The 14,680-nt window shown below is 51.9% G+C and overlaps 2 protein-coding genes across 6 annotated transcripts in view; one reads left to right on the top strand and one right to left on the bottom strand.

Moving 5' to 3' along the window:
• Window positions 1–2,993, top strand: part of MAP4K1 (mitogen-activated protein kinase kinase kinase kinase 1) — a 28,092-nt gene extending 25,099 nt beyond the window's left edge. The window contains exon 31 of the mRNA XM_003937449.3: window positions 2,790–2,993. Coding sequence (XP_003937498.1) covers window positions 2,790–2,859 — 70 coding nt within the window. The 3' untranslated portion in view covers window positions 2,860–2,993. The remainder of the gene's footprint in view (window positions 1–2,789) is intronic.
• Window positions 1–14,680, bottom strand: part of RYR1 (ryanodine receptor 1) — a 160,021-nt gene that overhangs the window by 1,895 nt on the left and 143,446 nt on the right. For 4 of the 5 annotated variants that reach the window (XM_039465526.2, XM_039465523.2, XM_039465524.2 and 1 more), the window contains 10 exons: window positions 13,853–13,895; window positions 11,909–12,039; window positions 11,765–11,825; window positions 10,077–10,223; window positions 9,703–9,837; window positions 5,466–5,622; window positions 4,628–4,692; window positions 4,439–4,539; window positions 4,051–4,102; window positions 3,044–3,284 (listed from right to left, as the gene is read on the bottom strand). In XM_039465526.2, the coding sequence (XP_039321460.2) occupies window positions 3,189–3,284; window positions 4,051–4,102; window positions 4,439–4,539; window positions 4,628–4,692; window positions 5,466–5,622; window positions 9,703–9,837; window positions 10,077–10,223; window positions 11,765–11,825; window positions 11,909–12,039; window positions 13,853–13,895 (988 nt within the window). In that variant the 3' untranslated portion in view covers window positions 3,044–3,188. Of the gene's footprint in view, window positions 1–3,043; window positions 3,285–4,050; window positions 4,103–4,438; window positions 4,540–4,627; window positions 4,693–5,465; window positions 5,623–9,702; window positions 9,838–10,076; window positions 10,224–11,764; window positions 11,826–11,908; window positions 12,040–13,852; window positions 13,896–14,680 lie in introns of those variants that run through there. The other variant, XM_039465527.2, reaches the window with a different exon arrangement.

The following is a 14,680-nucleotide window of genomic DNA, read 5'->3' on the forward strand; positions in this document are numbered from 1 at the left end:
TTTCTCAGCACATCATTTCAGGAAGCACACACGATACTAGTTTGTCTTGTTACTGGTGATATTAACTTTGATCATTTGGTTAAGGTACAATCAGCCAGTTCTCTCCACTGTAAAGTTGTTTTTTTTTTTTTTTTTGCTTTGTTTTTCTTTATTATTATTATTTTTAAGACAGGGTCTCTCTCTGTCACCCAGGCTGGAGTGCAGTGGTGCAATCATGGCTCACTGCAGCCTCGACCTCCTGGGCTCAATCAATCCTCCCATCTCAACCTCCCAGGTACTGGGACTACAGGCACAGACCACCATACTTGGCTTATTTTTCTAGTTTTTGTAGAGACAGGGTTTCGCCATGTTACTCAGCCTGGTCTGGAACTCCTGGACTCGGGTGATTCACCTGTGTAGGCCTCCTCAAGCACTGGGCTTGTAGGCATAGGCTGCCGCACCCAGCCTCTGTTCTCATTGTAATAATAAACATCTTTTGAGGGAGATTAAGACTATGTAAATAGTCTGTAAATATGTTGTTTCTCATCAGTTTTTTCACCCACTAGTTTTGTTGTTTTTTGTTTGTTTTTCTTGTTGTTTTGAGACGACGTCTCACTCTGTCAGCCCAGGCTGGAGTGCAGTGGCGTGATCTTGCCTCACTGCAACCTCTGCCTCCCAGTTTCAAGCAATCCTCCTGCCTCAGCCTCCCACGCTGGGATTACAGGTGCTCACCACCATGCCTGGCTAATTTTTGTGTTTTTATTTATTTGAGATGGAGTCACATTCTATCACCAGGCTGGAGTGCAGTGGCATGATCCCGGCTCACTGCAACTTCTGTTTTCTGATTTTAAGCAATTCTCCTGCCTCAGCCTCCTAAGTAGCTGGGACTATAGGCATAAACCACCACGCCAGGCTAATTTTTTTTTTTTTGAGACAGAGTCTTGCTCTGTCACCAGGCTCAAGTGCAGTGGCATGATCTCGGCTCATTGCAACCTCTGTCTCCTGGAGTCAAGCAATTCTCCTGCCTCAGCCTTCTGAGTAGCTGGGACTACAGGCACACACCACCATGCCCAGCTAATTTTTTTTTTTTTTTTTTTTTTTTTGAGACGGAGTTTCGCTCTTGTTACCCAGGCTGGAGTGCAACGGCGCGATCTCGGCTCACCGCAACCTCCGCCTCCTGGGTTCAGGCAATTCTCCTGCCTCAGCCTCCTGAGTAGCTGGGATTACAGGCACGCGCCACCATGCCCAGCTAATTTTTTGTATTTTTTAGTAGAGACGGGGTTTCACCATGCTGACCAGGATGGTCTCGATCTCTTGACCTCGTGATCTACCCGCCTCGGCCTCCCAAAGTGCTGGGATTACAAGCTTGAGCCACCGCGCCCGGCAATTTTTATATTTTTTAAAAGTAGAGACGGGGTTTCACCATTTGGCCAGGATGGTCTTGATCTCTTGACCTCAGGATCCGCCTGCCTTGGCCTCCCAAAGTGCTGGGATTACAGGCATGAGCCATCATGCCCGGCCCAATTTTTGTATTTTTTAGTACAGATGGGGTTTCACCATATTGGCCAGGCTGGTCACGAACTCCTGACCTCAAATGATCTGCCTGCCTAGGCCTCCCAAAGTGCCGAGATTACAAGCATGAGCCACTGGCGCCCAAATAGTCTCAGATTTAGCCAGTGGGAAGCACTTTAGCCCCTGTATCCTTTCAATATGCCAGAAGGGTCATTTTAAAATCCAAGTCTGATCGTTTCACTCTCTCACTGATTAAAATCCTCCAGTGGGCCAGACGTGGTGGCTCACTCCTGTAATCCCAGCACTTTGAGAGGCCAAGGAGGGCGGGTCACAAGGTCAGGAGGTGGAGACCATCCTGCCTAACACGGTGAAACTCCATCTCTACTAAAAATAAAAAAAATTTGCTGGGCATGGTGGCATGTGCCTGTAATCCCAGCTACTCAGGAGGCTGCGGCAGGAGAATCACGTCAACCTGGGAGGCGGAGGTTGTAGTGAGCCGAGATTGTGCCACGGCACTCCAGCCTGGGTGATAGAAGGAGACCCTGTCTTAAAAAAAAAAAAAAAAAAAATCTGGTCGGGTTCGGTGGCTCATGCCTGTAATCCCAGCACTTTGGGAGGCCGGGGTGGGTGGATCACGAGGTCAAGAGATCGAGACCATCCTGGTCAACATGGTGAAACCCTGTGTCTACTAAAAATACAAAAAATCAGCCGGGCAAGGTGGTGCGTGCCTGTAATCCCAGCTACTCAGGAGGCTGAGGCAGGAGAATTGCCTGAACCCAGGAGGCGGAGGTTGCGGTGAGCCGAGATCGCGCCATTGCACTCCAGCCTGGGCAACAAGAGCGAAACTCCGTCTCAAAAAAGAAAAAAAAAAAAATCCTCCCGTGGCCTCAAGATAAAGACTCAATCCTGGCCACAGCTCACAAGGCATGACATCTCCAGCCACGTCCCAGCCTTCCTCCCGCCTCAAATGCTTTGCACAGGCTGTTCTCCCCTTTCCCCAGTTTCCCTCCGAATCCTCCTTTAGGCTGCACCGTGGATTCTCTGGGGCAGTCTGGGCTGATCTGGCTTAGGTTTCCTTGCCACGCATGCCATGCTATTTTGCCCTCATGTAATTCACTGATTCATGTTGACCTCCTTCTCTAGCATGTGAGCTTCCCAAGGCCAGGGACCACATCTGCTTGTTCACTGCTATAGTTCAGCATGGGGCTGGGGACAGTCTCTATTAACTACTGTGTGAATGAATGAATCAATGAACATAGGAATGAATAAATGAACTGACTTCTCCCTTCCTTCTGCAGGCCTGTAGTAGTGGAGACACGCCCAGTGGATGATCCTACTGCTCCCAGCAACCTCTACATTCAGGAATGAGCCCCTAGGGGGGTGTGAGGAGTTAGTCCTTGCACCCGCCTCCCCCATAGGCACACTGGTGGTCATGGCATGTCCTCACCTCCCAATAAACGTGACTTTAGCCTCCCCTGTCATCTTGTTTTTCTTGGGGGAAACCATTTCTGGATGCCCACTTCTCCAAAACTTCAACAACCCAACACAGTGATACTGGGGGCATAGCACAGATTTATTTTCTAGTACTAGGTCACCTCTCCCCTAGCTGCCTTAGGGGGAGAGGTCTGGGGACTAAGGGGCTTGCTGTGAGAATAAGGCACTTGGGGTGGGGGTGGAGGGCCAGCTGGGGGGCTGTCTCAGCTAAGCTGGTCCTCGTACTGCTTTCGGAAACAATCACCGGCTGGGAAGAAATCCCAACATCTCTCTTGGTACATCTTCCAGACATAAGACTCCTAGGATTGGGGGATAGAGAGACTCCATTGGTCACATTTTCAAACCCTTGAGACCTTGAGAAAATATAAATCTTTTGAGACAGGGTGTTGCTCTGTTGCCCAGACTGGCATGCAGTGGGACAATCACAGTTGACTGCAGCCTCCTGGGCTCCAGCGATCCTCCACCCACGTCTCCAGAGTAGCCGGGACTACAGGTGCACACCACCACCCCTAGGTAATTTTTTAATAGAGACAGGGTCTTTCTGTCTTGCCTAGGCTGTCTTGGACGTCTGGTCTCAAGCAGTTTTCCCACTGTGGCCTCCCAAAGTGCTAGGATTACAGGCATGAGCCAGGACACCTCTCCTGAACCCATTTTTTTGAGACAGAGTATCACTCTGTTGCCCAGGCTGGAGTACAGTGGTGTGATCTTGGCTCACTGCAACCTGGGCTTACTGCAACCTCTGCCTCCTGGGTTCAAGCGATTCTCCCACCTCAGCTCCTGAGTAGCTGGGATTATAGGCATGCACCACCACGCCCTGCTAATTTTTGTATTTTTAGTAGAGACGGAATTTCACCATGTTGGCCAGGTTGGTCTTGAACACCTGACCTCAAGTGATCCGCCCGCCTTGGCCTCCCAAAGTGCTGGGATTACAGGCGTAAGCCACCGTGCCCGGTCGCAGCCCTAACCCTTGATATTAATAGGAGCTTTTTACTGCCACCTGCTGACTGGTTTTATGTTAAAGGGCCCCATGTCCTGTCCCTTGTCCTCCCATTAACACCCTCTTACCTGACCTGTGTGTTCTGTCTCGTCCTTGTTTATCAAATACATTAGGAAAAACCTGAGGGTGAGAGGACCACAGGAGACAAGTCAGAAGCACCCTTACCTTGTTTTATTTTATTTTTTATTTATAGTAGTGAGGATGTCTTGCCATGTTGCATAAGCTGGTCTCGAACTCCTGGCCTCAAGTAATCTTCCCACCTTGGCCTCCCAAAGTGCTGGGATTACAAACGTGAACCATTGTGGAGGGGGACAACCTTACCTTCTGATTGGCTGGCAGGGAATCGCCCACATGGACACCATACCCTCTTTTCCTAATTGGCCCAAGCTAAGTACCCCACTGGCTATCAGCAGCCACGCCCCCACCCTCCTGATTGGCCAGTGTGTCCGTGCTTACATGTAATTGGCCAGGTTGTGCTCCTCCAGCGTGTGAGTCTCGAAGCCATGCGGTGTCGTATCAAAGTAGTCGCTGCCGATTCCGCAGATGAAGCACTTGGTCTGTGAGTGGCAAGAGACGTGAGAGTGGAGGCCCACTTGATCCCCAGAATCCGGTAATCCCTGTGGGTCACCCCCAGACATGACCCACCTCCATATCCTCCTTCACTTGCTCTTGTTGGTCTCGGAGCTCACCAAAAGCGTCGATGATCAGACCTGAGGAGGCAGGAGGCAAGTCAGTGCCTGACCTCTGACCTGGCTCAGACTCCTCCTTTTCCAGCTACCTACCTCCCGGTCTTGCCTTCCATCCCCCATCTCCCTAATCTCACCCCTAATTTCGATTCCTAAGAAGATTCATGTTAGGCCTTTACTGGCCAGGCAGGTGGCTCACGCCTGTAATCCCAGTACTTCAGGAGGCAGAGGCGGGCGAATCATCTTGCGGTCAGGAGTTCAAGAGCAGCCTGGCCAACATGGTAAAACCCCGTCTCTACTAAAAAAAAAAAAAAAAAGAAAAGAAAAAAAAAAAAAAATTAGCTGGGAGTGGTGGCACATGCCTGCAGTCCCAGCTACTCGAAAGGCTGAGGCAGGAGAATCACTTGAACCTTAGAGGTGGAGGTTGCAGTTAGCCAAGATGGCACCACTGAACTCCAGCCTGGGTGACAGAGGAAGACTCCCTCTAAAAACAAAAAACAAAACAAACAAAAATATATATATAATATGTCTCTATCTCAGGGTTTTATTAAGCACTGATATGAGCCAGACACTGAGCACCTATGAATTGACTTAACCCCGATCACAACCTATGATGTTAGTACCACTGACATCCTCGCTTTGCAGATGGAGAAACTGAGCCTGGAGAGGGGACTTGCCCAGGGTCTCACAGTAGCCAGAGGTAGGGATGGGGTATAAATCCAGGCTGGCTGGATCCTAGGCCACACCCTCAGCCATGGAGCTGCCTCCAGGCCCTGAGCGCCCACCCCAGTACTGACCCTGGATGATGGCCAACAGGATGATGATGACGAAGAAGAAGAAGGTGATGTCGAAGACCACCCGGTAGAGCTCGTACTCGTCACCCGCGGGGTCCTCGATCTCGTCCCCAATGCCTCCACCAGCCCGGACACCCACGTACATGTGAAACAGGTAACACTGAGGAAGGGAGCACACCGGTCACTCACTCATTCATTCAACATTCACTGAGTACCAGCCAGAGCCCCGGGCGAGGCAGGGCTGAAGACATGGCAGTGACTCAGACAGCCCTGGGCTCTGCCCTCGAAGGGTTCACATACACGGCATCAGACAGCTAATGACAGCCATAGATGGTCGGGGCTGTGGCTGTGACAGGGAGGGCATGGGCAGGGGGTGAGGGCCAGGTTGGGTGGGGGGCACAGGAAGAGGGGACAGGGCCAGGAGAGGAGAGCACAGATAAAGGAGCGAAGGCTGGGTTGAGTGAGGGGCACAGGCAGAGGGGTCAGGGCTGGGGTGGGGTCACAGGCAGAGGGGTGAGGGATGGGATGGGGGCACAGGCAGAGGGGTGAGGGCTGGGACGGGGGCAGAGGCAGAGGGGTGAGGGCTGGGATGAGGGGCACAGGCAGACAGGTAAGGGCTGGGATGAGGGGCATAGGCAGAGGGGTGAGGGCTGGGACGGGGGCAGAGGCAGAGGGGTGAGGGCTGGGATGGAGGGCACAGACAGAGGGTGGGGGCTGGGATGGGGGCACAGTGTGAATGGGGTGAGCTGGGGGAAGCACTGGAAGCTTTAACCACCCACTAGAGGCATCTGATCCAGCCTAGGTGATCAGGTGACACTTCCTGGAAGAGGAGACAGGTGTGAGCTGAAACCTAAAGGAGGTGTTAGGTGGAGGGGTGATGGGAAAGGGTGTTCCCAGCAGAGAAAGCCACATGCGACATCACCACCAGTGAGGAAAGGTTGCATCTTGCTGCTGTGAGGAACTGAAAATGGTTGGTGAGGCTGGAAAATAGAGCTCCTGTGCAGGAGAGCAGGGAGAGAAATGAGGCAGGGCCTGGGCATGGGGTTCTGTGGGCCCTAGTCCAGCCCATGGTCGGGGGCTTCCTGGAGGAGGTAGCATTTAAGTGGAAAGGTGAGATGCCAAATGAATGGGGTGTGTGTGTCTGTTGGGCCTGGGTTGGGGAACAGAGAGAACATGAGGTGCAAAGGGCTTGATCGGGAGGAAACAGGCAGTCCTAGGGGAACTGAAAGAGGACCAGGCGGCCAGAAAGCAAAAAGCAAGAGGGTTTGTGGTTAGACTCAGGCAGGGCCAGCTCTTCCCGGGCTTGGTAGGCCGTGGTGGGTGATTCGACTTTATCCACAGTGGGATGGGGGCCACAAGAAGGGGCTGAGTTGGGGGAGGGGAGAGGAAGGGAGGGAGCACAGTCTACCTGGCATTTGGGCACAACTTTACATCACTTGTTTTTTGTTTTTGTTTTTGTTTTTGTTTTTTTTTGAGACGGAGTTTCGCTCTTGTTACCCAGGCTGGAGTGCAATGGCGCGATCTCGGCTCACCGCAATCTCCACCTCCTGGGTTCCGGCAATTCTCCTGCCTCAGCCTCCTGAGTAGCTGGGATTACAGGCACGCGCCACCATGCTCAGCTAATTTTTTGTATTTTTAGTAGAGACGGGGTTTCACCATGTTGACCAGGATGGTCTCGATCTCTCGACCTCGTGATCCACCCGCCTCGGCCTCCCAAAGTGCTGGGATTACAGGCTTGAGCCACCGTGCCTGGCTCTTGTTTTTTGTTTTTTTGAGACAGAGCCTCGCTCTGTTGCCCAGCTGGAGTGCAGTGGTGCAATCTCAGCTCACTCCAACTTCTGCCTCCCAGGTTCAAGTGATTCTCCTGCCTCAGCCTCCCAAGTAACTGGGACTACAGGCATGTGCCACCATGCCCAGCTAATTTTTGTATTTTTAGTAGAGACGGTGTTTCACCATGTTTGCCAGGATGGTCTCAATCTCTTGACCTCATGATCCACCCGCCTCGGCCTCCCAAAGTGCTGAGATTACAGGCGTGAGCCACCATGCCTGGCCGGAAATGATTCTTTCAATGTGGCCTATGTCTCTAGTAGGTTCACGTGAATTTGGGTTATGATCATCATTATTAGAATAGAAGAGAAAACATAAATCTGCATTGAACACTGGGTATACCTTAGGTGAAAGTTTTTTAAAAATCTGAGGCAGGGATCTGAGTTACCGCACCAAAAAAAAAAGAAAAAAGAAAGAAAGAAAAAAATTGAGACACGATCTCACTCTGTTACCCAGGCTGGAGTGCAGTGGTGCAATCACAGCTCACTGCAACCTTGAACTCCTGAGTTTAAGCAATCCTCTTGCCTCAGCCTCCCAAAGTCTTGGGATTACAGGCGTGAGTCACTGTGCCTGGCCTGGGTGAAACTTTTAATTATGGGTAAAGATGATAGAAGCTAACATCTATGTAATCCTTAGGATGTGCCAGGCACTAGTCTAAGTCTTTTAAGTCTTTGATAGCCAGAGAGCACCTATTAGTCTAAAAGCACCTACTATTACACACTCATTTTACAAGTGAGGGCCCAGGGCATAGAGAGAAAGTTGAATAGCCTGACCAAAAATCACACGGCTCATAAGTGGCCGGGGCACGCTCCCTGAGTACCTTGCCAGTAATAGTAGTTTGAAAAGCTGAAATAAGGCTGGATGTGGTGGCTCACGCCTGTAATCCCAGCACTTTGGAAGGCTGAGGTGGGTGGATCATTTGAGGTCAGGAGTGCGGGACCAGCCTGACCAACATGGTGAGACGCCCCCATCTCTACTAAAAATACAAAAATCAGCTGGGGGTGGTAATGTGTGCCTGTAATCCCAGCTACTCAGGAGGCTGAGGCAGGAGAATCACTTGAACCTGAAAGACAGAGGTTGCCGGGAGCTGAGATCGTGCCCACGGTCATCACCAGCTGGGGGCAGGACTGGGCCCAGGCAGCTCCACACTGGACTTGCCCTCCCCCGCCCCTGCGCTCCAGGCTGTGTAACAGAATGAGACTCCATCTCAGAAAAACAACAGAAACAAAACTCAGCTAAAAAACATTGAAACAATGAAACAAAAAACATTGAAACAAAACTCATTGAAAACATTGAAACAAAACTCATCGAAACAATGGCCAACAGGCACAGAGCACTCCTATGCCTGGCACTGTTCAAAGTACCTGACACGCATCAGCTCGCCAAACTGTAGGTACGATTTTCATTATTATTATTACTTTTTTAAACATTTCTTTTTTCTTTTCTTTCTTTTTTTTTTTTTTTTAACAAGACGGGATTTCACCATGTTGATCAGGCTGGTCTTGAACTCCTAACCTCAGGTGATCCGCCCGCCTTGGCCTCCAAAGTGCTTGGATTACAGGCGTGAGCCACCACGCCCGGCCACAATTTTCATTTTTTAGAGACAGGGTTTCTCTGTCTACCAGGTTGGAGTGGAGTGGCCCATTCATAGCTCAATGCAGTCTCAAACAGTTGGGCCCAAGAGATCTTCCTGCCTTAGCCTCCAGGCGCACAACACAAAACCTACCTAATGTTTAAATTTTTTCTATAGAGACAGGGTATTTTTGTGTGCGTGCCTGTAATTCCAGCTACTCAGGAGGCTGAGGCAGGAGAATTGCCTGAACCCAGGAGGCCGAGGTTGCGGTGAGCCGAGATGGCGCCATTGCACTCCAGCCTGGGTAACAAGAGTGAAACTCCTCCTCAAAAAAAAAAAGAGAGAGACAGGGGTTTTTTGCCTTGTTGCCCAGGCTGGTCTCCAACTCCTGGACTCAACTGATCCTCCCACCTCAGCCTCCCAAGGTGCTGGGATTGGAGGCTGGAGGCACCACGCCCAGCCCGGAGGTACCATTATTAACTCCTTCATCAAATTCGAGAAGGGTGCTGGGCGCGGTGGCTCACACCTGTAATCCCAGCACTTTGGGAGGCCGAGGTGGGAGGATCATAAGGTCAGGAGTTTGAGACCAGCCTGGCCAATATGGTGAAACCCCGTTTCTACTAAAAATACAAAAATTAGCCGGGCATGGTGGCAGGTGCCTGTAGTCCAAGCTACTCGGGAAGATGAGGCAGGAGAACTGCTTAAACCCGGGAGGTGGAGGTTGCAGTGAGACGAGATCCCGCCACTGCACTCCAGCCTGGACAACAGAGCCAGACTCTGCCTCAAAAAAAAAAAAAGATGCGAGGAGGAAGGGTCCCAGAGTGCTGGGGGAGGGCTCACCGTCATCATGTCATCACACTTCATGTCCGGCTCATCCTCGTCCTCGCTCTTGTTGTAGAACTTGCGGAAGAAGTTGAAGGCCACCACGGTGTACAGGTAGACGACCACGGCCAGGAGGCCCACCGTCATCACCAGCTGGGGGCAGGGCGCCGGGTCAGCTCCGCCCTGGGCCTGCCCTCTCCCTGTCCCACCGATTCTGGGTCCTGGCCCCAGTTTCAGCCCCTGTGGCTCTACCTCTGTGCCCCACACTCCCCCGGCTCAGCCCACCCGGCCTTGCCCCTCCTCAGCGCAGCTGCCCGGCTCTCACCCCGCCACCACCCAGTGCCATGCTGGTCACTGCTGGCCCACAGCCCGAAGCCAGATCCTCCCCACACCTGTTTCCCATTGTGGGTGACGGAGGAGAGGATGGTGCGTAGCGTCTTGACCCCCATGGCGATGTCCAGGAGATGAGCAGCAAAGAAGAAGTTGTTGTAGTGTCCCAAGAGGGACATCACCATATACCAGCCCAGGTACAGGAAGGACTGTGGGCACACAGGGCCAGGGGTCAGGGGGGCAGGCAGGGACACGCGAGGAGCACTCTGGAGGGTATGGGCCACTTGGGAGAGTCAGCTGTGCCCTGGGGGTCGGGTGCCAGCTCTGGCTGGGGAGTACATGGAGGATCAGGGCATTTGGGGTGAGAAGGCATCCTGGGGGAGATGGGAGCCCCCTGCAGTGGGAATCCAAGGGCACTCTGAGGGAGTCAAAGGATGTTTTGGGCCGGGTATGGTGGCTCCTGCCTGTTAATCCCAGTGCTTTGGGAGGCTGAGGTAGGAGAATCACTTGAGGTCAGGAGTTCAAGACCAGTCTGGGCAACACAGAAAGACTTCTCATCTCTTTTTTTTTTTTGACATGGAGTTTCTCTCTATCACCCGGCTGAAGTGCAATGGCGCAATCTCAGCCCACCGCAACCTCCGCCTCCCGCATTCAAGCAAAGGAGGCTAAGCCTGCCATAGCCTCCCGAGTAGCTGGGGCCACAGGTGTGCATCACCACACCCTGCTAATTTTTGTATTTTTGGTACAGACGGGGTTTCACCATGATGGCTAGGTTGGTCTCTAACTGCTGGCCTCAAGTGATCTGGCCACCCAGGTCTCCCAACCCAAAGTGCTGGGATTGTAGGTCTGAGCCACCACGCCTGGCTGCTCTTTGTTTTTTTTTTGAGACAGGGTCTCACTCTGTTGTCTGGCTGAAGTGCAGTAGTGCACACGCAGCTCACTGAAACCTCTGCCTCCTGGGTTCAGGCCATCTCCCCACCGCAGCCCGTTAGGTAGCTGGACTCCAAGTGTGCACCACCACACCTGGCTAATTTTTGTATTGATAGGGTTTCACCGTGTTGCCCAGGCTGGTCTCAAACATTTGAGCTCAAGCAATCTATCTTCGTTGGCCTCTGAAAGTGCTGGGATTACAGGCATGAGCCAATGTGCCCGGCTGCCCAGCTAATGTTTTTTTTTTTTTTGAAGATGGATTCTCATTCTGTCACCCAGGCTGGAGTACAGTGGCATGATCTTGGCTCACTGCAGCCTCCGCCTCCCAGATTCAAGCCATTCTCTTGCCTCAGCCTCCTGAGTAGCTGGGATTACAGGCACCTGCCACCACGCCCAGCACCAGGCTTGTCTCCAACTCCCGTCCCTAAGTGATCTGCCCACCTCGGCCTCCTAAAGTGTTGGGACTACAGGCATGAGCCATCACGCCCAGCCCCAGCTAATTTTTAAACTTTTTGTAGAGACAGGCTCTCACTATATTGCCCAGGCTGATCTTGAACTCTGGACTCCAGTGATCCACCAGCCTCGGCCTCTATAAGTGCCGGGATTATAGGTGTGAGCCACCACACCCAATCCCAGCTATTTTTAAAAATAAAAAATAATAAAATGTTTGAGGGGATAAGGAACCTGTGTGGGTCAGAAGGTACCTTAGAGTCCCAGGAGTCCCAGGAGTTATTCTGTGGTCAGAAACACCCGGAGTTGGGAACCCTCCTAACGCCCCACCCCTGCAGACCCCCTCCCCAACCTGCGGGCCGCTGCTCACGTTGTCTGTGAAGATGACCCCGAACTTCCAGATCTGGTACTTGACATCGATGGACATGATCCTGTGGGAGGAGATGCCTGAGCGTCAGACCCCTGTCACCTCCCCTGCATGCCCCAGGCCTGGGCAGGGGCGTCCTGGGCTTACCAGGTCAGCAGCCCCGGTGGGGGGTTCGGCTTGCGCTCGTTGTGGGCCGTGATCTCCAGTGTGGCCAGGTCCATGCCCAGTAGCTCAGCAATCCGCTCCCTCCCGTAGATGTCCCCATGTTTGTCCAGGACCTGCACAAGAGAGCATCAGGCTGTGTAGACAGGGCTGGGGTGCGGGTGTGTGTCATGGCCTGCAAGGGGGTTCTGGGGACACTCTGAGTGAGAAATGGGGGTGCATTTTTTTTGAAACGGAGTCTCCCTCTGTTGCCCAGGTTGGAGTACACTGTCACTATCTTGGCTCACTGCAACCTCCACCTCCGCCAGGTTCAAGTGATTCTCCTGCCTCAGCCTCCCGAGTAGCTGGGGTTACAGGTGCCCACCATCACACCCAGCTAATTTTTATACTTTTAGTAGAGACGGGATTTTGCTCTGTTGGCCAGGCTGGTTTCAAACACCTGACCTTGTGATCTGCCCGCCTTGGTCTTCCAAAGTGCTGGGATTATAGGCGTGAGCCACCCCAAGTTTCTGAAACTGTTGCTGGCACACAATAGGTGCTCCATAAACATGAGTGAACGAATTATGGTAACAGCCAACATAATTAGTGTTTTCCTGTGTGCCAGATACTGCTCATGTAGTTATAACACAACAATCTGTATGGCCGGATTATTACCCATCTTTGAGTCTGAGGTACAGAAAGGTCAATAAACCAGAAGTAGAAAAGCAGGCAAATGACAGGGTGAGGTGGCTCACAATCTATAATCCCGGCACTTTGGGAGGCCCCGGCAGGCGGATCACCTGAGGTCAGGAGTTCAAGACCAGCTTTGCCCACATGGTGAAACAAACTTCATCTCTACTGAAAATACAAAAATTAGCCAGACATGGTGGTGGGCACCTGTAATCCCAGCTACTTGGGAGGCTGAGGCAGGAGAATGTCTTGAACCCGGGAGGCGGAGGTTGCAGTGAGCCAAGATCACGCCACTGCACTCCAGCCTGGGTGACAGAGCAAGACTCCATCTCAAAGAAAAAAGAAAAGAAAAGCAGGCAATCCGTTCCAGAGTGTGTGTGCTTAAGACAGTATTGCTAACTTCCTCTCTCTCAGCTAGTATTTCTTTTTTTTGAGACGGAGTCTTACTTTGTCACCGAGGCTGGCGTGCAATGGTGCGATCTCGGCTCACTGCAGCCTCCGCCTCCTGGGTTCAAGCGATTCTCCTGCCTCAGCCTCTCAAGTAGCTAGGATTACAGGCACCCATCTAATTTCTGTGTTTTTAGTAGAGATGGAGTTTTGCCATGTTGTCCAGGCTGGTCTCAAACTCCTGACCTCAAGTGATCTGCCCACCTTAGCCTCCCAACATGCTGGGATTACAGGCATGAGCCACCGCACTCGGCCTAAACCAGTATTTCTTGAGTACTCACTCTGTGTCAGGTGCTATGCTATGCATTTTTATTTTTTGTTATTATTATGTGGTGTTTTTTGAGATGCGGTCTCACTCTGTCACCCAGGCTAGAGTGCAATGGTACAGTCTTGGCTGAGTGCAACCCTACCTCCTAGGTTAACTGATCCTCCCACCTCAGCCTCCCAAGTAGCTGGGACTGCATGTATCACAACGCCTGGCTAATTTTTTGTATTTTTGGTAGATACGAGATTTTGCCACATTGCCCAGGTTGGTCTCAAACTCCTGAGCTCAGGTGTTCTGCCCACCTAGGCCTCCCAAAGTGCTGGGATTATAGGCGTGAGCCACCACACCTGGCCTGGATGCTCCGCCCTTTCCATGTGCCCATTCAAGAGAGGGACGTGTGCTTACTATGCCCATCTCCCCGTGGGGAAACTGAGGTGCTACTCAGAGAGGCAAAACCTCTTGCCCAAGGTCACACACCAAGCAAGTGCTTGGCGGGCCTGTGATGGCCTGGTGGCAGGCAGGGACCCAAGGCATCCATGTCCTCTCACCTTGCGCTTGACAAACTTGTCCCAGTAGTTGCTGGGGAAAGACCTGCCGAGAGAAAGAGACAGAGACAGAAACAGAGACAAAGACAGAGATGGGGTGGGGAGGTTAGTTCCAGAGGAACTGGGGTGGGTTGAAACTCCACTGCCTTTTTTTTTTTGAGATGCAGTCTCACTCTGCCGCCCAGGCTGGAGTGCAGTGGTGCGATCTTGGCTTATTGCAACCTCTGCCTCCTGGTTCAAGCGATTCTCCTGCCTCAGCCTCCCAAGTAACTGGGACTACAGGCACGTGCCACCACGCCCGGCTAACTTTTGTATTTTAGTAGAGACAGGGTTTCACCATGTTGGGCAGGCTGGTCTCACACTCCTGACCTCAGGTGATCCACCCGCCTTGGCCTCCCAAAGTGCTGAGATTACAGGTGTGAACCACTGTGCCTGGCTCCATTGCTTTTCTTAAAGGAACCTTGAACGGTGGGGACCCCACTGCCATCTTTGCTGGACCCCCAATGAGGCAGAGAATTTGCATTCAGAGCCAGATGTGCAAAAAAGACCTCAGAATGGCACTCCGGTAAAGAGGTTTTGGCATGGTGTCGGGGTTGGGGGGGAAATCCAAACCAGCAGCCTGACCTGGCACCAACTCCAGTGGAAATGCCTGTTTTTTCATACTGATTGATTTCATTTAATTTCATGATTCTAGTCCTTTATTTACCAGTTTTCCAAGTAGCAAATTTATGCCCTAACATCCTCAAATACGGCCAGTGAGTTTTGTTTTTTGAGAAAGTGGAGTGATGATTGTGAATTCAGAGATTTGCAATTCTTTGAAGTGCTTCAATT

This window comes from Saimiri boliviensis, chromosome 14 (assembly GCF_048565385.1).
Source record: "Saimiri boliviensis isolate mSaiBol1 chromosome 14, mSaiBol1.pri, whole genome shotgun sequence".
In the NCBI taxonomy this organism is placed as follows: Eukaryota; Metazoa; Chordata; class Mammalia; order Primates; family Cebidae; genus Saimiri; species Saimiri boliviensis.